The sequence below is a fragment of the Rhinichthys klamathensis genome, unplaced genomic scaffold (genome assembly GCF_029890125.1).
Source record: "Rhinichthys klamathensis goyatoka isolate OS25496 unplaced genomic scaffold, OSU_Roscu_1.1 h1tg000040l_1, whole genome shotgun sequence".
In the NCBI taxonomy this organism is placed as follows: Eukaryota; Metazoa; Chordata; class Actinopteri; order Cypriniformes; family Leuciscidae; genus Rhinichthys; species Rhinichthys klamathensis.
Window position 1 is genome coordinate 12,453,466 of NW_026606587.1, and position 27,126 is coordinate 12,480,591.

A 27,126-nucleotide genomic window follows, 5' to 3' on the forward strand; every position below is an offset into this window, starting at 1 on the left:
TCTGCATAGAAAAGCAAAGCCTTAACAGTCAAGCTCAACCGAGTGATGAAAATGTTATTTTTCTTGGTAACACATTATAATCTAAAAGTACCTACAGACATTTTCATGTTATGATGATCATGAATCAGGGAGTCATCTGTCTAAAAATATAATTTCACTTTTTTTATATATATATGAAACTGCTGAACAATGTACAATCCTATTAGAGTAACATACAACATATTCATTGCAATGCATATGGTAAATGTTCATTTAGCTTTGAAGGCCCAAATGGGTAATCAGTATTAGTAGTAGTAGTGTTTATTAGTAGTAGTGCATATTAACATGTTTTTTTTTTAGTTAAAGAGGTAGTTTACCCAAAAATGAAAATTAGCCCATGATTTACTCACCCTCAAGGCTGTTTCTGTTTTGAAGTCCGTAAAAGTGCATCTATCTATCTATCTATCTATCATAAATGAACTCCACACGGATCCGGGGGTTAATAAAAGTTAATAATATTCATATTTAACATGTTACAAAGTCAAATTCTAGCTTCCTGCCAAACGGCCATACACAGTCTACTTGCGCCTAAAGCGCAAATTGTGACGTCAGAAGTATCGTAGCGCGTCATGGCGTAGCGTAAATATCAGCAGTATGTCGTATTACTAGCATAAGTGCGCTTTAGACTTGGTAGTGTCTAAAGTGGAATCCGTATGTCCGTTTGGCAGCTAGAATTTGACTTTGTAACATGTTAAATATTCATTTTTTCTTAAACAAACTCATCGCTTCACTTCCGAAGGCCTTTAACCCTCGGAGCCGTGTGGAGCACTTTTATGATGGATAGATGCGCTTTTATGGACTTCAAAACAGAAACAGCCATTCACTCCCACTATCAAGTTTGGAAGAACCAGGACATTTTTTAATATAACTCTGATTACATTCGTCTGAAAGAGGAATGTCATATACACCTAGGATGACTTGAGGGTGAGTAAATCATGGGCTAACTTTCATTTTTGGGTGAACTATCCCTTTAGGATGGCTTACACTTACAGTAACTAATGTGTGAGTGTATTTAGCAATGACAGAATCAATTCATGTGTGCAAGCAGATGTAGAAAAGGTGCGGAAATGTTGCAGTTCTTGACATTTAAGCCCCAGTTAAACGTCTAAAGTAGCCTATTTGGCACTGAGGTCCACCACGAGATGCTGGTACGCCATGGTCTTTCCTTTAAAACTGGCCGCTAACAGAATATCCTTATTGTCAACAGACACCAGACTGAACCCTCGAGGCGCTAGCATGTTCAGTTCCTGAAAGGGCAGGAACCTTTGAGTGAGGTCGTCCCACAGATAGATCCGAGAGAAGGAATAGTCGCTCCCCAGCAGAAGGTACTGCCTCACTCCGACGCTGAACGGATACACGGCCATTGAGCCGCGTGACGGCAGGGTTTGGATCTCCACGAAGCGCTGGTTGTCCCAGCGAAGGATCTTCGAGTCTCCGATGAAGCGCGTGAGGCAGAGATACAGCACTTTCCGCAACCAGAAGTGCTTCACCATCTGCACATCGCCTGAATCTGTAATCTGCGAGTGGTAGAGGAACTGGCGTTGGCTGCGGTTCCACTGATACACCACCGGGGGCTGCGATGAGCTGGAGAGGATGAGGCGAGGTTTGCCGTCCATCTCGAGGAAGTCGATGTGTGTGTCTCTGTGCCAGGGATGGAGAGACTGGTGTGAGTAAAAGCCGTTACTGTTCCAGCGGTACAGGCTGGTGGAACCGGCTTTGGAGCTGTCGACTACAGCAAAATACCAGTCGCCTTCAATCTGGAAAGTCTCGATGAAGTTGGGTTTACGGACACGGGTGGTGTCGATGTCCTGGATTTTGACGAAACGCAATGGACCTTCCTCCCATCTGACAACAACAACGGGATGTCATAATAAGAAAAGATGATGATGATGATGATATATTTGCATGCAAATATTATATCTAACTCTTTGAGGTATTGAAATAATAAGGTGCACTCAGTAGTTTGGTGATAATTGAAAATGTTTTGCACATTAAGAAATAAATGATGCCCTGTTTACAGCTGGTATTAAGATGTGTTTTGGTCGATCGGATCACAAGTTGATGATGCTAAATGCAGGTGTAAACGGGGTCTAAGGCACTTGTACACACTTGTAGTTCGGTTAGCTTGGTTCGTTTGGTCCGGACCAAAAAAAAACATTTAGTCCTGGTTCGCTTAGCGTTCAAATTGGCATTTTTAACACCCAACCTAAAGTCATAGGGATGTGTTCACAACCTGATTGGTCGGATTTATTATGTATATTTCGCGACAGAACTTACTGAACATCCAAAGCAATGCTGTGTTTTGGGCTAAATGCGCTCGGTGTATGTGCGTAGTTACATATGATGGTATTTTGACCAGCTGAGAACTCGTAAAGAGCTTATAAAATGTGTAAAGGAGTCAAAACAGCGGCAGGAATCCCTCCGTCACACACACACACACACACACACACACACACACACACACACACACACACACACACACACACACACACACACACACACACACACACAGATCTGCTGTGAGGAGACGCGGTTCTGATGCCTGGACTGAACTGTGCTGGACTACATCACGACTATGACGAGAAAAAACAGGAATGATCGAGCATTCTGTCTTTTTAGGGTCGCATCTTGTGACATCATGTCCTGTTTTTTGTTCATTAACATGTCTTTGGTCCGTGTTGCGTTCATATTTCATTCAAACCGCACCAGAGTTCGATTGGAAGCGGATCGAGGTCCATCTTTTCAGCGTCTCGGTCCCTTTGCTTGATGGGCATCAGGGTTCAGATGACAGAGTTCACATTTATTCAAATGAACCGCGCTAACAGAGCAATCCAACAAAACATGCCAAGTGTGACACCCTTAGACAGCGGAACATACTTTTTTTGTTGGATAGGTAAGGTAATTAATGAACCGCTGTGGTATCGGTATCCAGAGTATGTGAAGAACAGCGATGATGGTGACACTAGCTAAAGAACTACTGATTGCACCTTTTGTTAGTAAAAAATGAGTTCTTTAGGGTAAAATCTGATAATAGAGAAAGTATATTCAGACAATATTTGAGTGTCTACAATAGTGATGGGAGACATGAAGATTTTCCAAGTTCTGAATCAACTTAATTACTTTTGAAACACTTGAGGCTGTCAGCACCTGCTGGTCAAAAAGCTGTAAACATAGGGGTGGGCGATATACCGTTAGACACGATTAACTGGTTGAAATGTGTCAACCGGTAGAGATTTTGGACTATCGTCTCTATATTTGTTACGCTCACTGTCATTAAAGATTATCATTTGCATGCATTTTTAAGCATTGTGTATTAAAATTAAGTGATTTTAAACCATTGAAGCACAATAAGCAGCGAAAGAGAACTAATTTTGCCATATGCGCACATGAAGCCACTGCTCATAAAGCGCATGAGTATGCAAAAAGAGTGCGTTTTGCCGCCTAATTGGGCTTAAAAACAGTCAAATACACATATTTACACTTTGCAAGTGTCCTCGTAAACACAGACATTTTTGTCTTAAGTGAACGTAAACAGTTGAGAAAGAAAACGCATGTGTATCAGTATATTGGATCCATGCATTCGGTCTTAAAGTGACAGCAGCCTAATAAACCTGTTGTCATCTAAGTCATTAATGTTAATCAAACAACAAAAGAGAGAACATCACTCACTGTTCCTGACTGAATCACTTTTGTAACTTAATAAGAATAAATGTATATTTAATTTACACAGTGACGACCATGCAGTGTTTTTTATATTACTTTATATATAAAGTTTTATGTTTCAATTTATGCATTTATGTTTGTTCTATTGTAGTTTATTTGTCCTATTGCTTGTAATTAGTTTATTTACTGTTATTTCATCACTGATTGTGTACTTGTCTTCAGTAGCTTGAGTTTTTTTTTTCTTTACTTAGTCTTGTAGTTTTTTGTGAAATTGAAATTGATGAAAATATTTATAAATTTCAATGGTATCAAATTTTGATATCATAAAAGCCTTATATAAAGCTAAAATAACTATATTGTGATATATATTGTTATCTTGAAATAAAAGTACTCATTTCATGAAGATATTGGTCATATCGCCCAATGTAAATGCATCGAAAACATAATGAAAACTTTATAAAACCAATTGCAAAAGTTTTCACGAAAGTGTAATCTATTAAATGTAATCTAAAAAAATAATTAAATAAGAGATGTTGATACAAAGACCCACTGATTCCGAACAAAATGCTTCATGAAGAATGTGCCCATCACTACAATCGACTCAGAAATAGTGCGCATAGACATACTTGTAGATGTGTGATCCTCCAAAGAGCTGAGCCACAACCATGTAGAGAGTGTTGTTGATAACCACAGGTTTACAGTAGACAGCAGAACGAGCTGGAAGGCACATATAGGACATATCAAATCATTATGTTTTGATAATCTTGTCATTCTTTAAAGAAGTTCACTTATTTTGATGTGTTGACTCGCATACTAAAGCACATGTGAAGGACTTTTTAAATTATGATTTTCACCTGTGCGATATTACATTTAAAGTAAATATATTTTAAATGTAAATTGCAATTACAAATATATTTTAAAACATGACATACAAGTATATTTTAGTTTACCATGAATGCTGGTCTGTACATTCGGCAGTAGACTTTAACCATATTTCAAAGACAATATAAGTAATTGAGAAATTACATATAAAGATGTACTGAAGTAAACTACAATACATTTTTATTTAAGTGCAATTAACATGCAATTAAGTGTCTGAAAAGATTACATTGAGCTGTCACTCTCGTGAAACAAGATTTTGTGTAAAAGCTTGGGAACCACTGCTTCGGAGAATATCCCCATTTTCTTTTCTTTCTTTTTTTTGCATTGGTTCTACCAATTAAATCAAATAATAAAAGAATCGAATAACAGCTGACGTTTGACTTACATGTGATGTTGTAATGTGTCTTGAAAAGCATGTTCACATGATCCCAAATGAACACGGTGCAGATTCCTGTGTTGGGCTGAGCGAAAACTGTGTACTGGTCATTGTTAAACTCGTATGACTCCACAGACATAGACTGGAACGAGTATACCTCATATACTGCAAAATCTGGATCAGAAGAACGTTTCATATTAGTCAGTGGATATCGTAAGTTCGGTAACCATTTTAAAATCCACCTTATTTTAAATGGTCCTGCGGTGTGACATGATTTATGTACAAAAAGACTACATGCCATTTTTGTAAATAATACATCTAAAATGATTATTATTTTTAAAAAAATCTATAATTATTATACATGCATCATATAAAAAATACATATATGTATTTTTTATATGATGCATACAAATCAGAAACGTTTTGTTAAATATTTTATACATTTATTTATAATTGTATTATAGCATGTCACAATTCAGAACAATGCAGAAACTGTTTGAAATGTCATGCCAACTACCCAGATACACTACATGGCCAAAGGAATGTGGACATTTATTATCAAAATCAATGCCTTCTTCTAGATGTTGGATCATGGATGCAGGAGGGTCTGGCTCTCTCCAACAGTGGCGTATCCAGGACATTTTTGGGGGGGTGGCCAAGATGGGACACAAAGTTAGTGTGGGGTGGCCATGGCATAGCAAAGTTTAATGCGTATATGTACGCAGCCGACCATGGTTCGAATCCCGGTCCTTTGCTGCATGTCACATCCTCTCTCTCTCCCATGATTTCCTGTCTCATAACTGTCAAATAAAGGTGACTATCCTGTTAAAAACAGTCCTAACCACCTATCACAGTCCTCAAGTATCTCTGGTTATTTTAACATGTCTATTTTTAATCAGTAATTATGGTCAGGATAGGGTAAACATTTTCTAAGAGCTATTTTCTTGTAGTGGATTAACTTGTCTCTTCACAAGTTAGATTAGAGTAGCAAAATTAAACTGCTCTTAACTCATCCTATATAGAATAACATGCATCAGTCATCAACTCATCATCTGTGTCACCTGTATTGTTACCTGAGTTTGCTTTACTAATTGAGGCACCATCTTGTGGTTACATAAAAACAGAAATCCAACAGAACAAACCAAAATGCTTAAAGATAGGACCTTATTAAAAAGTGTATCTGTAAAAGCAAAAGAAAAACTAAGCTTGTAAGAAAAAAAAACATAAATATTTGTTGTTCTTTACATGCTTAGTATATGTTATTATTTAGCTTAGATATAATTTGTTTGAGATACTGGAATTTGAATTTCTTAGTTTGTTCTTTGCCAGGTGTGTTTTTATTTAACCACAAGAGGGGACTTAAACTAGTAAAGCAAACATGGGTAACAATACAGGTAACACAGAGGATGGCCTGATGACTGAATAATATCATTAGGATGCCTTGTGATGTATGAAAATGTGCAAAAAGTGGTTTTCAACTAAGACAGTATTCATATCCAAGGCCCCGATAAAGGTATAAATTTAAACATTGGCTTTGATTCAGCATACATTAATAAATTAATTTAAGTGAAGATGAGCTAATTGATACAAGCAAAAACAGCCCTTAAATAACAGAGCAAATAAATAAGTCACAGCTTGTTCTTGTGTTATAACTTAAATCTAGACTGTCACACTATATTTCACACACAGGTTGGCCAAAAATATAACATTAGCTCTATTGAACACACACACATCTGCAAAAAAACACCCTCAAGTCTTCAGTCCAGAAAATAGCATTTCATGGCGGTGTAACGAGTGGAAATAAGGTGTGGCCCCTTTAAGAGCTGCGCGCGCGCCCTCTTCAACTGTCTGCACTGTGCACTCTTAACTTGGTTTGCGGGCTGCTAAGCTAGCTAGTACAGTGTAGTTCGACTTTTTCAGTTTTCCTACACATTCAGAGGGAACTACGATATAACTAAACATTAAATTACCATACCTCTCAATCTACAGATTCCAGCGTTTTTATCGTTGTTGTATTATTGTTGCTGTTGTAACTGTGACCGACCGTCCTCCTGTTTCACGGAGCAGCAGCAGCCAGCGAGCGCTGTGAGAGCGCAGATCTCATGGGTCACCTGACCTGCATGGCCAAACGTCCGCTGAGCAGAAATCAGCTCTCACAGCCTCAGTACGACCATTACGGTGTTAGTTAAAAATGTAAAACTGGCCCTAAATCAGTTGATCAGCTGTCATCATTGATTGACAGCATTTCTCTTGTTTCTTGTGTTGACGAACTTGACCAACTACCTATCAGATCTGGGGTGGCCAATGAGCTTTCAGGGGTGGCCCTGGCCACCCCCTCGAATCGCCACTGCTCTCCAATCCATCCTCAAAGGTGTTTGGTTCAGGTCTGGGCTTTGTGCCAACCAGGGAAGGCCATTTCTTTGTAGCCTGGATTTTGTACACAGGTTCATTTTCATGCTAAAAAAAAAAAAAAAAAAATCTCCCCAAACTGTTGCAACAAAGTTAAAGAGGAGAATTCTCAAGAATGTCACTGAGTTCTGCAGGAATGAGTCCTAAAACCTGGAAATGAGTTTGCAATTTAGCACTTCAGTCAGGGACACTACTATTGTCAAAGATGATTGACAATATTAGCATATAGTTTGGATTGGCGGTCTGGTTCTGTTCTGGGCAAGAACTCAATCCCTATCCGTGCAACCAAGCATGAATAAGAGTAGGGAGAGCAGCGATAACCCCCCTTAGGGTAAACAGAACAGTATTGCAGATATCATTAATGTTCAATAATTTAATGTACAACATAATTTGAGAAAAATGAGTCTAATTCGGAGAGGAATATCAGAAGGCCAAGTCCTGACTGGACGAGAGGTGGAGCTGGGGATGAGGGAGGGTAATTCGATCCTGAGCAACACGATAAAGCTGCTGATAAACTGAATGGGCCTTATTATATATGGATGCTGTGAGAGGCGTCGTATTCCTATAGGTAGACGTGGATCAGCTGATGTGAGCTTCACTGACGTCTCCTGCCAGAACTAACGCCTATACTTGATTTCCGCTTCCGTCGTCCCAAGGTCAATGGGTTTTTGGTTGAATGCCTGAAATAAGCTCAAGATATTTTCATGTTTTATTCTACGACATAATCAGTAATCCATTTTTTTGTTACTAACAAGTGTCTACACAGGACTAGAGAGGGTGTGGGGGCACTAAACCTCATCTCTGAACAGGTAAACTCAACTACTCACTAGTCACTTTCACAGCCTTGTTGTGTTTATAATCACGCTCTTGCAAACTATTCTATCTATCCAACTTGTAGATTTCAAAAAGGGTTCATGAAATGCATTTTCAGATCTTTATATTATGTTTCTGGGGGTTAGCTGATGACATTAGCAAAGTTTTTTTTGCACCATAAAAGTTCAAATACCGGTAATTGTAAAAAATTATAAATAAAAACACTACCTTTCAAGGGGTTACATCTTCTAGTAACACAAGTAAACGTCAACTGCCGTGAACTTCAACTTGTCTGTGTTTTTAATGTTAATCAAACAATAAAAGACACAAAAAAAATCACTTGCTGCTCTTGACTGTAACTTTTGTAACTTTAATAAAGATTAGTCCATATTTAATTTATTCAGTGAAGACTGTGAAATATTATTTTACATTTGATTACTTTATTCAATTTCTGTACCTGAAATTTACCGTTAGACCTCTCTGAAAAAAGGGAGGAAAAAGTTTGTTTCATTTGTGTTTTTTTTATATATTTGTGTTATTGCTATTATTTGTTCTTATTTTATTACTGACTATTTACTTGTCTTTAATAATATTTGAAATGTATATTAGTCTAGTATGTTTTGCTGTGATATCAAGTGTGCATAAGTCAAACACAATGGAAACAATAACTATTTTTACTTATGTATTTATTACTTTTATGGTGGGGCCAGTGAAAATTTTGGCAGAGCAAGTAACAATTTGAACCAGTGGCCTAACCGTGCCAGTAACGTTGACCCCTGATCATAAACTTTTGTTGGTCACAGAGCTGATTTTCTGCAATAATGGAAAAGCTGATTGGAAAAATCCTATATTGGCTTTTTCTCTAGGGAACCAGGGTAATGCGAACTTCCATGTCGGGCTACGAAAATACGTCATCCCTGCGGCATTCTGTTGTTTAACTTTAAGGTTCGTTTGCAGTTTAATTAAAGGGATAGTTCACCCCAAAATGAAAACTCTGTCAGTAATTACTCTCCCTCATGTTGTTCCAACCCCGTAAGACTTTCGTTCATCTTCGGAACACAAATTAAGATATTTTTGATTAAATCTGAGAGCTGGATCACTCCTCCATAGAATTCTAAGGGATCGAAACTTGCCGGCCCAAAAGTTAGTAAAGACATCGTTAAAATAGTCCGAGTGACTACAGTGGCTCAACCTTAAGTTTATCAAGCGACGAGAATACTTTTTGTGCGCAAAAAAAACAAACAAAACTAATGACTTTATTCAACTATTCATTTCCTTCTCTGTGGGCCTCGAGTGAGTTCACGTAGTGAAACTGCGCAGCGCTTCTGTGTTGTACGTCACACGCAGGCTCACTATTGGCCGACGCTGGTCATGTGTGTGATGAGTGTGACGTACAACCTAGAAGCTTTGCGCAGTTTCACTACGTGAAATCTCACGGCCCACAGAGAAGGAAATGAATAGTTGAATAAAGTCGTTATTTTTGTTTGTTTTTTTTTAGCACAAAAAGTATTCTCGTCGCTTGATAAACTTAAGGTTGAGCCACTGTAGTCACTCGGACTATTTTAAAGATGTCTTTAATAACTTTTCTGGGCCGGCAAGTTTCGATCCCTTAGAAGCCTATGGAGGAGTGATCCAGCTCTCAGATTTAATCAAAATATCTTCATTTGTGTTCCGAAGATGAACGAAAGTCTGACGGGGTTGAAACAACATGAGGGAGAGTAATTACTGACAGAGTTTTCATTTTGGGGTGAGCTATCCCTTTAAGGAGCCTGGAATATGAAGAGGGTGTCCTTATACTTTTGACCATGTAGAGTACCTATATTTGACAGAATTACAGATCTCACTTACCATGTGCTAAGAGTGTGTGTGTCCTTACCTGCACTTATGCAGTTGAAGTCGCGTGGCGTGAGGTCGTGGATGCGTCGACCCTGGAACTCAAAAGGACTGGCGCAGTATATGGCTGGAACAGAGGTGTTGGTCTTCTCCATCCAGTCAACCAACCATTTGATCTTACAGTCACAACGAAACGAGTTCCCTCGCAGGTCTCTGCCAAGAGTGGAGAGAGGAATAAAAACACACAAGAGATACAAAAATACATGAACTTTCCCATTTAAAGAATAACTCTGATCTGTGAGGTATTGTTTAGCACAGGGGTTTTCAAACAGGGAAAGTTAGAGGAAAAATATTTTATACAAAATGTTTAACAGAACATGCATATATCGTCGTTTTAGCTTTAGTACACTCATGGCAATTAAAAGCTTCTCATTTTATTTTGGAAACATTTTGCATTTATAATATAACTGTAGAAAAGGCCCCAAAGTTATGTCAGTGTTGCTATTATTTGGTATAGTTGACCATATTAGGCTTTGTTTCACGTTTACTTCCGTTTATTTAGTGCTTGTAACGGTAGCCGAAGCGCGCGCTGGTTTGAATACTATCTGACGTCACACAGTTAGTATGCAGTACGATAGAGATAGCCAGTCAGTCGGTCGGTCGGATTGTAGATGTGAGCTGCACCTTTCTTCAGAGTGTGCGTAAATGAGAAGAGTAAGTACATCTGTGATATTGTATTATTTGTGAAACTAATTATTTCTGTTATTTGATGTGGATAAGAGTTAGGAGTTTAAGGAGTCGCTATGCGACCGTGGTGCTAATTATATCCACGTTCGTTCATTTCACGCTCGAGCTTCGACTCGTCTGATTTAGTACGTCGAGTTAACGATATGTAATATCGTGTTTAGATGTGTTTATACTTTCATATTTGTTGTTAGGATTGATCAGTACTTTGTGGTTGAGTAAAATAAGAAGTAAGTGGTGGTAAATATTGTTATTTGGATCGCTATCAAGGTTTCTCTATTAAGGCTTTGCTAGCTCGGATGGAACATAGTATTCAGTACGGGGTTTTTCCATAATAAAACCATCCAGCTGTTTAGTTAGTTGAAGCTATAAAGTGTATTATCATAGATGACAGTAAGTGCTATCTATGTTAGTGGGAATTTAACTTATAATAGAAAATCTGAGGATCCTTTATAATAAGTGTTTGAATCTTTACATTATGCTTACAGTATTAGAGTTTAAGAGATATACTGTATAGTTATATTCTGACTATTGTTTGCTTTGTTTAGTAATGTATATTAGTGCTTAGAGAGGAATGAGTGTATGCATATGTTTGATTTATTCATTTGTAATTTGTTTCTCTCTTTATAGAAACCACACTCATAATTACACTCACCCTCAAACTCACTCACACAAGAAAGAGGAATAAAGAAACAGAATCAGAACTATTTCTCCGCTCTTTATTTCATACTCTGGAACATTTGGCCTTAAGTGGTGTTCTGGCCGACACACCTGAGTGAACTTGGTGATAAACCCAGAACTAGCACCTAGACTGAGCGTCTACCCATTATCTTCACTACATTGATGGTCCTTCGAGCCGGATCACTGAGTTTACGTCAGAGATGGAACTACATCCAGAGTATGATGCTAGTGGTGCACGTCCCAAACGGCACATTCGCCCACCTGTGCGCTATGCAGATTATGAGGTCGATTATAGAGGCTACATCGGTCAGAGGTACAGAGAGGAATCAGAGAGTTCTCACCAGGAGGGAAATGCCAGGATGACATCCCTCACCTCCCCACCAGACTCTCCTCTTCGACGCCAGAGGCGGGATGCTATTCTTCAGGAGATGGACCTGGGCTATAGGGCTGAGAACCAACAGCACAGCCAGAAGAATCAGCTAGCCCCCCAGCGGTTTCCAGAGAGAGAGTTTAGGGAACAGCTACGAGATTACTCTACTCCCCTACCTCCAGCGCTGCACCCCATACATCCACAGCATGACAGCCGAGTTGAGTTAGATGACATTCGTCATGAAAGACACCTCCTGCAGCAGACACAGCGGCACATGGCATCAGACTTGGCCGAGCTTAGAGCGCTGCGAGCAGACATGAGACAGTTAGTAGATTCTGTTTGCAACATGCAGAGTCCAACCTCTCTTCATACCAGAAAGCCAGAGTTAACGGTGATGTCATCACGGCCACCTGTTGAAAGTGAACCTAACGCTGAGGAAGAGGATGATTGGCCTGCACCACCACCATGGCCAGACCCAGTAATTGACGAACTTCTGCCTGGTGACCCACCTATGCTAAATTCGCTTATTAGGAGAACAGATGAGGTTCCAAGAACTAAGGAAGAAGCACTGCCAGCCCCAGCTCTTGACATGTTTGTGGGCCAGCCACAAGTTAATCAATCAGCACGTGGGGCCCTTCCTACTGCAAAGCCATGGGACGACAATGTCAGTCATCCACCGCCCTGGTTCAAGCCTGTTCAGTTTCTGCCACAGCCACACGGATTACCTCCAGCTGAGCCCAAGTGCCCTACAGCTTATAGTGGTCAACGGAGTGAGCTTGGCTGTAACCCAATGCCCCAACAGCGACATCCAAGCATGGCATGGACACAGCCACTGCCCTTTAGATCACCTCAGGGTCATAACTCCAACGTCCCAGAGCCAAGTTACCGTGGGCCACGCCCAACAATCCGCAACTTCGCCAGTCGGGACCCAAGTGAGTTCGCACGGCTCAAGATCTCATTGGAGAACCTCTTACCACATGACGCATCTGAGCTGTTTAAATACCAAGTGTTGGTCGATCACCTGCAACTAGAAGAAGCCAGGTTAATAGCAGATGCTTACCTTAACTCCCCAACACCCTTTTCAGACACAATGGTTGCCCTGAATGACAAGTTTGGCCAACCACATCAGATAGCGCTGAGGCGTATTGCTGCTGTGCTGGATTCACCAGACATAAGACGGGGAGACTTTGCTGCATTTGAGAAGTTTGCACTCCAGATACAGTCACTCGTGGGAATGCTGAAAACACTAGGCCACGAGGGTGAAGTGGAACTACAATGCGGCTCACATGTTGCTCGTCTGCTGAGCAAGCTGCCATCTGAGCAGAGAGCCGAGTTTCGCCGCTGCATGTATCATCAGGGAACAAGAACCCACACCTTAACTAATCTTTCAGACTGGTTGAAATACGAGTCTTGGTGCCAGGACTTTGAAGGACAGTTAGCTGTGAGAGGAGCGCGGGAGAAGCCGGTGTTCCGACAAGAGGGTAGGAAGGGTAAGCAACCTACCACTGTCCTCCATGGTGTGAAGGACACAGCTAAGAAACCTGAGGCTCCAGTACCACGCAGCTCCTTCAAAGGGAACAAGAGCAAGCCATACTGTCCATTCTGCAATAATGAGGAACACTACCTTAGCCAGTGTGGAGAGGTATCCAGGCTAACAAAGGATCAGCTGACCGAATGGATAAAAAGGAACAAGAGGTGTTGGCGATGTGCACGGCCACACCAGGCAGCTCAGTGCAACTTAAAGAAGACATGCAGCCTCTGCCAAGGGAAACACCTCCAGGTGCTGCATGAGGTGAATATGAGGTCACCTAAGGAGGCATCATCGACACCAGCAGCGGAAAGCCATGGCATAAGGGGCACAACAGAGGTTCTGTATCTAGACAGACCCACTGAAGGGAGTCGGGTTCTTCTTAAAGTTGTCAAAGTCCGGATTCACCATGGTGACCAATCAATCAACACCTATGCCATACTTGACGACGGTTCAGAGAGAACTATGCTGTTGCCAGATGCTGCAGAGAAGCTAGGTGTGCAGGGGATTCAAGAGGACCTACCACTACGCACAATTAGAGATGAAGTGCGGACCCTCCGTGGTGCATCAGTGTCGTTCTCCATTTCTTCGCCGTCAAAGCCAAAGACTAAGTTCAAGATCATAGGTGCATTCACCAGTGCTCGTATTGGACTAGCTACCCATACTTACCCCATGGAGCAACTCAGGAACACATACAAGCACCTTATTGGCCTTCCCATTCAGACCCTTATGAATGTTAAGCCCTTGCTTCTAATTGGAAGTGACCACCCCCATCTCGTCACTCCCATTGAACCTGTCAGACTGGGACCTCCAGGAGGGCCTGCTGCCATCCGCACAAGGCTGGGCTGGACACTGCAGGGCCCAGCGAGTGTAGTCTGTCACCTCACCCAACCACAGCAGTGTCTATTTACAACAGTAGCACCCCAGGTGAGCGAACTGATGAAACATGTTGAGAGATTATGGCAAGTCGACGATGTCCCATTCAGAAGCGAGAAACTAGTTACTCGTTCAAGACAGGACCAAGAGGCCATCAGCATCCTGGAGACCAAAACCATCAGGGTAGAGGTTGATGGCATTCTACGTTACGCCACCCCGCTGCTCCGCAAGAGAGATATGCCGCTCTTTCAGACTACTAAAGAAGCCGTCATGCCCAGTTTACGAAGTGTAGAGAGGCGACTGGCCAGAGATCCTGCACGGGCAGAAGCCTACCGAGGTGAGATGGAGAAACTTATAAAGGCGGGCTCTGTTATCAAGTGTGGACCGAACGTCTCAGCCGAGGAAGGTCGTGAGGAATGGTATATCCCTCACCATATGGTGAGCCATAATGGCAAGAATAGGCTGGTATTCAACTGCTCCTACCAGTATCGAGGGCAGAACCTCAACGACCATCTACTGCCTGGGCCGACATTAGGAGCATCACTACTGGGAGTTCTGCTAAGATTCCAGGAGCATGCAGTTGCAGTTAGCGGAGACATCAGAGGCATGTTCCACCAAGTGCGCCTCCTCCCAGAAGATCGTGCTCTGCTCAGATTCCTTTGGCGCGACGTCAGTCAAGAAGGCCCTCCTGCAGTGTACGAGTGGCAGGTGCTACCGTTTGGTACAACATGTAGCCCCTGCTGTGCCACATTCGCCTTACAGCGCCACGTCTCTGATAACAGCCAGCCAGATGAAGAGGTGAGGTTCTCAGTTGAGAAATGCTTTTATGTAGATAACTGCCTCCAGAGTGTTCCCAATATTGCTGATGCGAGGCACCTTGTAGACAAGCTACGAGCCCTTCTTGCGTCTGCAGGCTTTGATCTGCGTCAGTGGGCAAGCAACGAACCAGGTGTAATAAGTCACCTACCACAAGAGAGCTGCTCTGCCAGTGTTGAGCTATGGCTGGCTCAGAACAAGACAGATACCCCAGAATCTACTCTAGGGCTAAGCTGGCTCTTCCACACGGATGTACTTGGCTACAAGCATCGCCATGTGGAGTACGGGGTTCCCACGATGCGCAATATCTATAAGGTGCTGGCGAGTCAGTACGACCCCTTGGGGTTCATCCTACCCTACACCACCAGGGCTAAGATAATTGTCCGACACCTTTGGGACAAACACAGGGGATGGGATGATCCATTACTACCGCAGGAGCTTCTGCAGCAGTGGAAAGACTGGGAAGAAGAATTACAAGTCTTACCTCAAGTCACCCTGCCCCGACCATACTTGTCGAAGGACGTGGACACCTCCGGTCTTCAGAGAGAGGTGCATGTATTTTGCGACGCCTCAGAAGAGGCTTATGGATCAGTGGCATACCTCCGGACCACTGACAGACACGGTGAAGTGTATCTGTCATTCCTGATGGCCCGTTCCAGAGTCGCTCCCAAGCGATTTCACTCTATGCCCCGATTAGAACTCTGTGCAGCCCTTACTGGTGCACAGCTCTCGCAGGTGCTGAAGAGGGAGCTTACCATCCACATTGATCAGACAATCCTTTGGTCTGATTCCACAACGGTGCTGACATGGCTGAGGTCTGAATCTTGTCGATTCAAGGTCTTTGTGGGCACCCGCGTGGCCGAGATACAGGAGCTGACTGACAGGCATGCCTGGAGATATGTTGATACCGCAAGAAACCCTGCTGATGACGTAACACGAGGGAAGAAGCTGAGAGAGCTTGTTCAGCCAAATAGATGGAGCCTGGGACCTGCCTTCCTCCTGACCAGTCCAGACTCATGGCCAGAGGACCCTGCTGTTGAACAAGCAGAAGAAACCTCAGAGCTGCGCAAGTCTACTTTCTGTGGGGTCGCCGCAGTTGCATCAAGCCAGTCGACTTCAGAAGTGAGTCAATACGGCTCGTGGAAGGAGCTGCTGGATGAGACAGTGCAGGAGCTGCATGGGGCGGCCAACTCTAATGATAAGCCCACAGCTGAAGACTACCGACAGGCTGAACAGTTAATACTTCAGAGGGCTCAGAGGGATAGTTTTCAGCAAGAGTACAGCCTCCTGAAAGCTGGTAAACCAGTTCCCAGCAGCAGTCGACTCCGTACGCTGTCTCCAGAGCTGGATGAAAAGGGAGAGCTCATTCGTGTTGGAGGACGACTCCGTCGAGCAGAAGGCCTAGAACTGACCACTCTTCATCCAGTCATCTTAGACCCAGGTCATCGAGTGACTACGCTCTTGATCCAAGATTTCGACAACCGCCTACGCCACCCAGGCCCAGAGCGGGTGTTCGCTGAGCTTCGACGCTCCTTCTGGATCCTGCGAGGGCGTGAGGCTGTCCGGCGCTACCAGTATAGCTGCGCTGACTGTCGGCGATGGAGGGCAAGACCTGCAGTGCCGAAAATGGCAGACCTGCCATCAGCCCGTCTGCGCCTTTACAAGCCGGCTTTCTACTCTACAGGGATGGACTGTTTTGGGCCATTTGAGGTCAAAGTTGGCCGGCGCCGGGAGAAGAGATGGGGGATCATTTTCAAGTGCTTCACAACGAGGGCAGTGCACTTGGACCTCCTTACCTCTATTGATACGGATGCTTTTCTGATGTCCCTTCGTCGGTTTATTTCCCGTAGAGGAACACCTGCCGAGCTGTTTTCCGATCAAGGGACAAATTTCAAGGGAGGTGAGCGAGAACTCCGTGAGACCTTCGCTGGAATGTCTAAAGAACTACAACATCTCCTTGCACCACAGAAGATCTCCTTCCGCTTTAACCCCCCAGCCGCTCCTCACTTCGGAGGGGTGTGGGAGAGGGAGATACGCTCAGTTAAGAGCGCACTCTATGCCACAGTTGGTGCTCAACCTGTTCCGGAAGAAGTGCTTCGCACTGTACTTACTGAGGTGGAAGGGATCCTTAACAGTAAGCCCTTGGGTTATGTGTCTTCAGATGCCAGCGACCCAGATCCAGTGACTCCCAGTGTTCTTCTTATGGGGCGGCCTGATGGTTCGTTGCCTCAGGTAGTCTACCCCGAAAGTGAGCTCATCTGTCGCCGCCGTTGAAAACACTCCCAAGTTTTGGCTGACCACTTTTGGGCCCGTTTCATCCGACTCTATGTGCCGAGCCTGCAAGCTCGCCAGAAGTGGCAGGCTACACCAGCTGATATTGAAGGGGACTGTGTAGTGATGATCGCTGACCCACATCTTCCGAGGGCCCTCTGGCCCATTGGGAAAGTGGTCAAGACTCATCCCAGCCCTGACGGGCACATCAGGTCCGCTGATGTAAAGGTGAAGGAGAGAATCTACACACGGCCAGTTGCCAGGCTGGTTGTCCTCCCTGCACTTCCATTTGGAGAAGATGGAAACGGTTCCACTCCTGCCACTACACCCCAGCCATAGAACTTTGTTGCCTTTATTGATGAGCGAATGTATTACATACATTCGGGGGCGGCTGTAGAAAAGGCCCCAAAGTTATGTCAGTGTTGCTATTATTTGGTATAGTTGACCATATTAGGCTTTGTTTCACGTTTACTTCCGTTTATTTAGTGCTTGTAACGGTAGCCGAAGCGCGCGCTGGTTTGAATACTATCTGACGTCACACAGTTAGTATGCAGTACGATAGAGATAGCCAGTCAGTCGGTCGGTCGGATTGTAGATGTGAGCTGCACCTTTCTTCAGAGTGTGCGTAAATGAGAAGAGTAAGTACATCTGTGATATTGTATTATTTGTGAAACTAATTATTTCTGTTATTTGATGTGGATAAGAGTTAGGAGTTTAAGGAGTCGCTATGCGACCGTGGTGCTAATTATATCCACGTTCGTTCATTTCACGCTCGAGCTTCGACTCGTCTGATTTAGTACGTCGAGTTAACGATATGTAATATCGTGTTTAGATGTGTTTATACTTTCATATTTGTTGTTAGGATTGATCAGTACTTTGTGGTTGAGTAAAATAAGAAGTAAGTGGTGGTAAATATTGTTATTTGGATCGCTATCAAGGTTTCTCTATTAAGGCTTTGCTAGCTCGGATGGAACATAGTATTCAGTACGGGGTTTTTCCATAATAAAACCATCCAGCTGTTTAGTTAGTTGAAGCTATAAAGTGTATTATCATAGATGACAGTAAGTGCTATCTATGTTAGTGGGAATTTAACTTATAATAGAAAATCTGAGGATCCTTTATAATAAGTGTTTGAATCTTTACATTATGCTTACAGTATTAGAGTTTAAGAGATATACTGTATAGTTATATTCTGACTATTGTTTGCTTTGTTTAGTAATGTATATTAGTGCTTAGAGAGGAATGAGTGTATGCATATGTTTGATTTATTCATTTGTAATTTGTTTCTCTCTTTATAGAAACCACACTCATAATTACACTCACCCTCAAACTCACTCACACAAGAAAGAGGAATAAAGAAACAGAATCAGAACTATTTCTCCGCTCTTTATTTCATACTCTGGAACATTTGGCCTTAAGTGGTGTTCTGGCCGACACACCTGAGTGAACTTGGTGATAAACCCAGAACAAGCACCTAGACTGAGCGTCTACCCATTATCTTCACTACAATAACGCATACTATTTTTAAACACACATTATAAATGGGCCATGTAAGGATATAGCGTATTTATAAGACAGTCCCTCACAGGGGAACTATCATGTTTGGGTATATGGCATACATACAGGTCTGTGAGGATGTCCAGGTGTTTGAAGAGATCTCTGGGAAGAACTTGCAGGTTGTTGTTGGATATAGACCTGATACAGAGAAAGAGGAGAGAAGAACATTCAAATCAGAGAGACATAACATGACCTATTTATCATGATTCATACCTCTATTCTTCAATCTAATCTATAAAGCACAATGAATGACACATTCGACTTGTCATATTAGAAGCAGGGTGTGAATTACAATTATTGTCTGAATATTCAAGACTGTGGGGTGGACCATACAAAAGTTTTCTGTTCCAAATTAGTCTGAACCCTTTTGGATTTATAGGTGAAAAGACAAAAGAGTTTGGTTCCAAAACGCGATAAACGCCATTTAAAAAAAAAAAAAAAAAAATTAGTTACTGCAAAAATCAGTATTGTATCTGGTTGGTATTGAAAAGTCAATGTTTAATTTTAAGTAAAATGCGATATCCGCCGTGTTATTCTGTCATGTTTTCTCCCTTTCTTTCCAAACCGCGACAAACGCCAGTCTCCCTTCTCTGCAGAACGCGATATATCCGCTCTCAACCAATCACAACGCACCATTCCACGCAATGTAAACAGTAACGGCAGTGCCTTAAATACACCCGGCTTCCTAGTTTTTCTTATCTATTTTGTACTTTTCGATCAACAAACAAACAAAAAATGAATAATTTTGACGGCATTGATGAACCTGTGGTTGTTTCTGCGGTGGGTAAGAAACGTAAGGCATCGAAATCGAATCATTTACGTGAGGAGATTAAGAAGATGACGCACTCGGGAGAAGGTTTGTTATCAATCTTCTTTACAGTTCTTAATAAAAATATTATACTAATAAACTTACGTTGTTGTGTATTTTCAACAGTTTCAATATGAAAAAACTTTTATATTGATTCAATGGATTTATTGCATTTTGGGGGAAAAAATAATCCGTTTTTATAATAAATCTTTGAAAATCAAAACCTGGATTTTAATTTTTTTTTTTGTTATTATGATCTACAAATGATATGGGAAAGTTTGAAACAGAAAATAATGGTTTTCATCTTTACACTTTCTTGGTAAAGAAAACACATTTTTACTCAAATTAATCTAAATGGATTTATTGCGTTTTGGAACCAAACTCTTCAATTAGTGTTTTGTCAAGGCAAACCTCAGATAACATTAATCAATAGAAATTCATTTAAAAGGTTGGCCAACCTGAAGTCCATTGTAGAAGTCACACAATGACGTTACACTATGTAGGTGTATAGTCTCTACACTATATCCAGTACACAACACTACACTATATAATAATAATGTTAAAAAAAGGATGTCTTAAATAATTAAAACTGGTCATTTAATTCATGTTTAAAATGATTTCTGAAATTAAATGTAAAAACAAAATAATTGTACAGCTTATTTATGTTTTATTTTAGTATTTGAACTTTTTTTTAATTTCTTGTCTTAATCCATTTGGCAACTGCTTTTCTTTATCTATTTTTTATCAGTTTCAAAATGTAATGAAAAAAAGAGAGGATAAATGTCATGTTTTTGTGGAAAATGGATAAAGCAAATGCCATTTAAATGTATAAATGGATTATTTATTGTTAAACTTAACTACATTTTTAATCATGAATTAAATAATCACTTCTTAATGAATCTATGCTGTACACCAATTCAAAAGAGTAATATATTTATAAAATGTATTTATTATTTTTGCATGAATACACTGATAATTGACTCCTTAAAGCAATACATACAGATGTGTCAGAGACTTCAGTCCTCTGAATGTGTGCTTTGACAGGGTTTGGATGTCGTTGTTCTCAATAAATCTGTAAGGAAAGTAGGGAGAGAAAAGAATATGGGAATTAAATTACCATTAAGACACGAAAATGAATTCAACCAACAACTCATTTGTCAGACAGCCACAAAGTGAAATATTTGCAGGTGATGTCATTAAAAAGATTTAGGTACTGTGTGGTATTTGAGAAAGAAAGATAAAAGATCAGGACAGGGATATTAATCAAATGGCAGCTTCTCTCCCTATTTATTGTAATAAACTGTAAGGCTAAATGCATGCTGGCTGTTCCCTGATGGATTGAAGAGTCACGCGTTCAGGAAGACAATGCCCACCTCTCTCTGCCGCATTTGCCTTGTTTAAAGCTTTTAGCTTAATGACACTGAGATTGTGGGCGTTTTCATTAATGCTAAAAGCTTTCTGCAATAGCAAGTTCTTCCCTCTCTCTCTCTGATCTCATTCACTCTCTTTCTGTAGTCATTGAGCTGCCAGTGCTTTAGTCTGAAAGACAACGCTACCTGAATTTTAAGAAGGGGAAACAGCACAACTTGCATGAATATGAAAGATGCACACACACACACACACCCACACACACACACACACACACATTATATTAGTGAGGACTTTGCATATTCTTCCATTGAGTTTATTAGTTAATGATTTATATATAATCATTAGTTACTGATTTATAAACATGTTTTGAGTTTATTAGCTAATGATTTATATATAATCATTAGTTAATGATTTATAAACAAGTTTTGGACGATTTATATGCATTTTGACCAGTAAAATGTCCTCAATAGTCAGTTGGGATAATATTTCAGTGTATAAGTAAGGACATTTGGCCCTCACAAGTAAAGCCAAACTTGTACTCTCAGACACACATACGCACACGCACACGCACACACACACACACACACACACACACACACACACACACACACACACACACACACACACACACACACACACACACACACACACGCATGCACGCACGCACAAATATAAATTTCCTATTTATCTCAGTGGTGTATATATATATATATATATATATATATATATATATATATATTTAGCTAGAATTCACAATTACTTTTGAACAGCTGCTATGGAAGAAATGTGCTTTTTGAGCATCTACCAAATGACCTGTAAAGGAAAGTACAGTTTTATCAGCTTTTTCATTTATAGAAACGACGCCAAAATCTTTGGTGCATCGATATGAATTTGGCACATCCTCCAACAGAAGGCGTATCTGTTGATTCAGAATTGTGAAAAGCAAAACGCAGAAAAAAGGGTTATCAAATTCTAACTGACAGTGGAGAAAGAAAGAGAAACAGATAGAGAGGAAGACTGGAAGAAAACAGGGGAGACTCATCATAATTCAAGAAAAGGCAAGACTAGTGTTTTATTTCATAGCTTTTTGTGGTTGGGAAAGCTGATGTGCCACATCTCATATCAGAATCTGTCAGGTAAATGTTCATTGTCAATGGCTGTGCAAACGATCCCTGATAATTAAACATTAGCTTTCAAACTTGATTTTATGAGAAACATTTTGTATAATCATTACATGTCAATGTCTGGCTTATAATGAGCAAATCCTTTCAAAACCCTGAGGAAGATGCGCTGGAAGATGATCTTAATATAGAAGAACTGAAAATGAATTCTACTTTAACATTCATTTTTAGCTCTTTCTTGCATTTATGTGAGCAAAATCCAGTGAATATATCAGAATAAATCACACTTACAATGCAGCAGAAGATATCCTGAAACATCTAATCTGTCCATCTGTTGGACAAGTGATCAATCCACCCACCAGCAAACACACTCATCTATCTTTAGTCAACCATCGATTAGGCCATCCATCCATCCATCCATCCATCCATCCAGCAAACATACTTACAGGTATTGCAGATGTCCAAGTCCAGCAAAAGCATCATCAGAAATCAGAGAGAATGTGTTTGAGTTCAACAGCCTGTGCAGAACGAGAAGAGAGTGACAAAGACGAGAGTTTGCACTTTCACTGAACTATAGATCACAAAAACATTTCTGTCAAGACAACTATAGGAGTATTTGGCATGGTAATGGATATGACCGTGTTGATATATTTGTTCTTGGCAGAATAGATCTACTGCTGTAAGTTCTTGCTGCTGCAGAGCAAGCACGGGACTAATACACACACGACACACTGCTGTGAGCAAGCAAGACGTGCTGCTGCTGCACAATGTAGCCAGGGTTTGAAATTAACATTTTAACTCACCAGCCAATTTGGCTACAAAAATTATTATTATTATTTTTTTTTATGTATACAATTTTGATTTAATTTCATACATTCATTTCTTATTCAAACAAATTCTTGTTTTAATAAGATTTTAAAAAAATCAAAACAATTCAAAAGACATTGTTATTTTTCCAACATCCTTAATATTTTTTGATGTTTTTTGTACTGTATTGATCTGTGCACCTTAAATAAATTTTCGGTGATGTGGAAGGATGAAAGAAGAAGGGAGGAGATGGCTGAGTGACAGGATTGTTTTTAAAAAAAAAATAATCTTTTGTCACTTATTTGGATTAGTGTGCTAGCTGCAACCATTTACATCCAGTCTTTGTGCTAAGCTAGGCTAGCGGTGGGTGCGTCAAACAGACTTATAGCACGCACGGAGATGAAAAAAGGTATGTATGGACTTATCTAACTCTGGGGGATAAGGTGAATAGGCTAAAGTCCTAAAAAGTCGGAGTGTTCCTTTAATGCCACAATTACCGCAGATTAGAGAACTGCACAAAAGCTTTTCAAATGGTGAAGTTGTGTGCAAAAACCTTCTGTTGTTTAAGAACTGTGTCTAATACATCACAAACATTTAAAAGGGGCATTGCCTGAAAGATCACCATGTAAATCGAGTATCACAGCCTGTGGAAATTAAGAAGCCACAATAAATTCCTGTGGCTGTAAGCACATCTTGCCTATTGGTCTCAAATATCAGTCTGCTTCATGACATCTGGCTATATGAAAATTATTTCAGCAAGGAAAAGAACGAGATGTACAGATTTGATTGCTGCTGACAGTGGATTTTCTGTTACAAAGAGATATTTTTCATATAGAAATACACACCAATATATTTTACAAGCATTGCAAATCTGATATCGCAGAATGTGTTTCATTTGTTTACTGATGCAGTGACTAAAGAACTGGCATGCTGTCATTTGAAAACAAACTTCTCTCTTGTGTCTTTCTCTCACACACACACACACACACAGGGAGGACAGAAACACTGTTGTTGTGTGAGTCTGTAAATGGAGGGTCTGTCACTGATACACATCACATTACACACTGCTCAGACATGCAGCTGACAAACACTACAATTATCACTCTTTTTTTCCCTTTCAAACACACACAGGCCATAATAAGAAAATGCAGAGGAGGGTTATGTGCATCTAGTAGCCTACTCACAGGAAATGCAGTAGGTGCATGTGGGAAAAAGCTCCTTCAGGAATCTCTGTGAAGGCAGCGTTCACCATAGTCCTGATAAGATAGCAGAAACCATCATCATCATCACCATCATCAACACAAATGTAGTTGCTGTTACTGTCATCTTAAAGTAAATGCTCATTAGTTCAGAAAAATGTCTTCATAACATCTGAAAATCTCATTTTAAACATGTATCATTGCATGTATAGTTGCATGTCTGGTTGCTTTGCTTGGCTCAAGTCTATGTAGTCTGTCCTAAGATATGATTGGCTAGCTACCGCAGTGTACGTACAGTATATTGTGTTGTTTTAGCCTGTTAAATTGCCCTCCAGATGGAACTGCTTGGAAGAGTAATAGCACACCTCTATAAAGCTGCATAATTTAAGTTATTATTCAGGTGCAAAGCACAAGCGGTGTGAGATAAGTACTTAATATTTAGTACTTTGATATAGGGGTTTGAAACATTATAACACTGGCATTATGATGAATAATTTAGGGATAGCACCACTTTTTTTTTCACATCATTAAAATACAGTAAAAAGTCATTTTAATCTAATTTTGAGGAGTTATGTTTGGCCTTTTTTTCCTTATACAGTTGCTCCCCACACCTGAAAGCATCTCACTGTTTAAGTATTAGAAACTAGGACACAGATCTTCCTTCCCTTTTATATTCTCAGTCTGAAAATAAGGGCACCATCTGAGTGCCAAACTCAATATGCATGAAAACTTGAGAAAATCAAAGGCCTTTATCAAAACTTTCTTCGGAATATAGACATGATTATGATTAAACTCCGATGAAATCCTGGTGATGTAAGTCTTTAATAGTATGTAATGAAATACTAGGAATGAAAACTTCAGTTAAACTACTATTGTACATAAATACACAAACCTTGAAAATCAATTGATGAAATAAATGGTATCTGTGGTTCTCTCAGAAAGAGTTGACTTCACTACTGACTTCACCTCAGTCTGTTGAAAGGAATAGTTCACCCCCATATGAAACTATAGTCCATTCGACTCTGTATTTCAAGTCTACTCAAGCCATACGACAGATTTTTGTGACGAACAGACTGAAATGAAGTCGTTGTTCATTAATAATTTCCCTTCCCCACCACTAAATGTCATGAGATGAAAATGATTAGTGAATAACAAATATCAGTTTGAAATATATAGGGCAATATATAGAGTCAAATCAACGACTTTACTGTTTTTTTAGTCCTTTTTGTAGTTTTACAGGCTATACGAACTGTCACTATATAGAAAATATGAATCTATGACTATATGACTGTATTATAATGGCATAAATCTGTAACACTTTACAATACGGTTCCATTAGTTAATGCATTAGGCTAACTAATAATGAGCAATACATTTGTTACAGTATTTATTAGTCTTTGTTAATATTAGATAATACAAATAAAACTGTTCATTCTTAATTCATGTTAGCTATAACTAATGTTAACAAGTGGAAACTTATTGTAAAATGTTACTGCTAAACCTTTATGCCAAAAGGAATGACGTCATAAGTCACTTGACAGGTGACAAAGTTCAACTCAACTATCTTCTACCTATAAATCAATTACTCTAGACAATCCATGTTATGCCGCAGAGAAAAATGGTATATGAGTGCAAAAGCATGGGAAATGATCATATTTTATATGAACAACTGAATATATTCTTTGAATATAATGAAATGAAGGACAGAAGAAATAGGTAAACGTGATCTTTTCAGTACTCACAGGGAGATGATTCCTGGTGGGAAGCTCTTGGGAATGGCTTTGGTGTCCACGCAGAAGGCACTGTCTTTAGTACAGGAGCAGGTGGCTGGACATCGTGGGATTTTGGAAGCTTTGCGGCCCACCGCGTTGCCAAACATACAGAAAAGCAGCAGGCAAACAGACAGCCGCCAATCTGGCCATCGTAGAGTCCGCCTGGGCCTTGCTTCCACCATCTTCCACCTTCGCGTCTCCTGCTTGAGTCAAGAAACACAGGAGGCTTGAGAGAGGGATCTGTTTTTTATCCTTTCCTTATTAAGAAAACTGCAAGAGAAGAAGTTCCAGGGTGTGAACGGGAGAGGAGGGGAGGTGTTAGGCTCAGAAGAGACTGACAGAGGGAACAGAAAACGAGTGGGCAGTGACTGGTGTTCCCTGAGTGCGTGTATGAGTGTGTATTTGATTGTCTCAGTGTACTCTGCGGTGTTCTCTCTTCTCTCTCTCTCTCTCTCTCTCTGTGGTGCAGCTGTCAGAGCACAGACTGCAGGAGTGTGTCAACCAGCGCTGCTCCGCACACACTCAGCCTAAGACCAGAGTGCTGCAAAGCTGACACTGAATTATTAACAGTCGCATGGGCCAACACTTAAGCAGTAGCAGGGAACACGGCAGAGAACATAGTGGGAAGGGGAGATTGTGAACCAAGATGAAGAAGCAGGGGGTAATGGACAGGTCAGTGGAGGTAAAACTAAATAATGTAAAATCCTCATGTTTACGCTAAGGCAAATTTCAAGTAAACCTTCTAGAAATCATGGACATATAAGCACCCACTTTAATGAAAATACACTAGTCTTCTAGACTAGTGGTTCCCAAGCATGTTGCAGGGGATCCCCCAACAATACATCTAGGATTTTTTCCTTATCTGAGGCTACGTCCACATTAATCCAGATACATTTGAAAACGGATCTTGTTTTCTTTAATGTTTTGGCCTTTCATCCACACTGAGACTGCATTTTTGTCTAGCGAAAATAGCTTTTTGAAGAATCTCTCCCAAGTGGATGAATTTGAAAAGGCAGTTTTCGTGTTGTGGTGTGAACTGTGAATACGGAGGTATTTGAAAACTATGACGCATGTTAGTTAGTCATGTGATGCATATTGTACCTATAGATATCTATGGTTATCCTGCCATAGTTGTGCCTGCTATTTATGCTTATAGTCTTGTTACAAATAAATGTTTCTTTGTACAATCT

The 27,126-nt window shown here is 40.7% G+C and overlaps 1 protein-coding gene across 2 annotated transcripts; it reads right to left on the bottom strand.

Moving 5' to 3' along the window:
- Positions 1 to 982: 982 nt before the first annotated feature.
- On the bottom strand, positions 983 to 26,348 carry lgi3 (leucine-rich repeat LGI family, member 3). 2 transcript variants are annotated; one of them, XM_056246888.1, is made up of 9 exons: positions 25,907 to 26,348; positions 24,150 to 24,221; positions 22,605 to 22,676; positions 20,667 to 20,738; positions 18,925 to 18,996; positions 10,059 to 10,228; positions 4,970 to 5,134; positions 4,329 to 4,419; positions 983 to 1,884 (listed from the first exon to the last, which is right to left on the bottom strand). In XM_056246888.1, exons 1-9 carry the CDS (start codon positions 26,116 to 26,118, stop codon positions 1,155 to 1,157), a joined length of 1,656 nt encoding a protein of 551 aa, XP_056102863.1. In that variant the 5' UTR covers positions 26,119 to 26,348; the 3' UTR covers positions 983 to 1,154. The 2 variants fall into 2 exon arrangements, with proteins under 2 accessions (XP_056102863.1, XP_056102864.1); XM_056246889.1 differs by lacking the exon at positions 20,667 to 20,738.
- Positions 26,349 to 27,126: the final 778 nt, after the last annotated feature.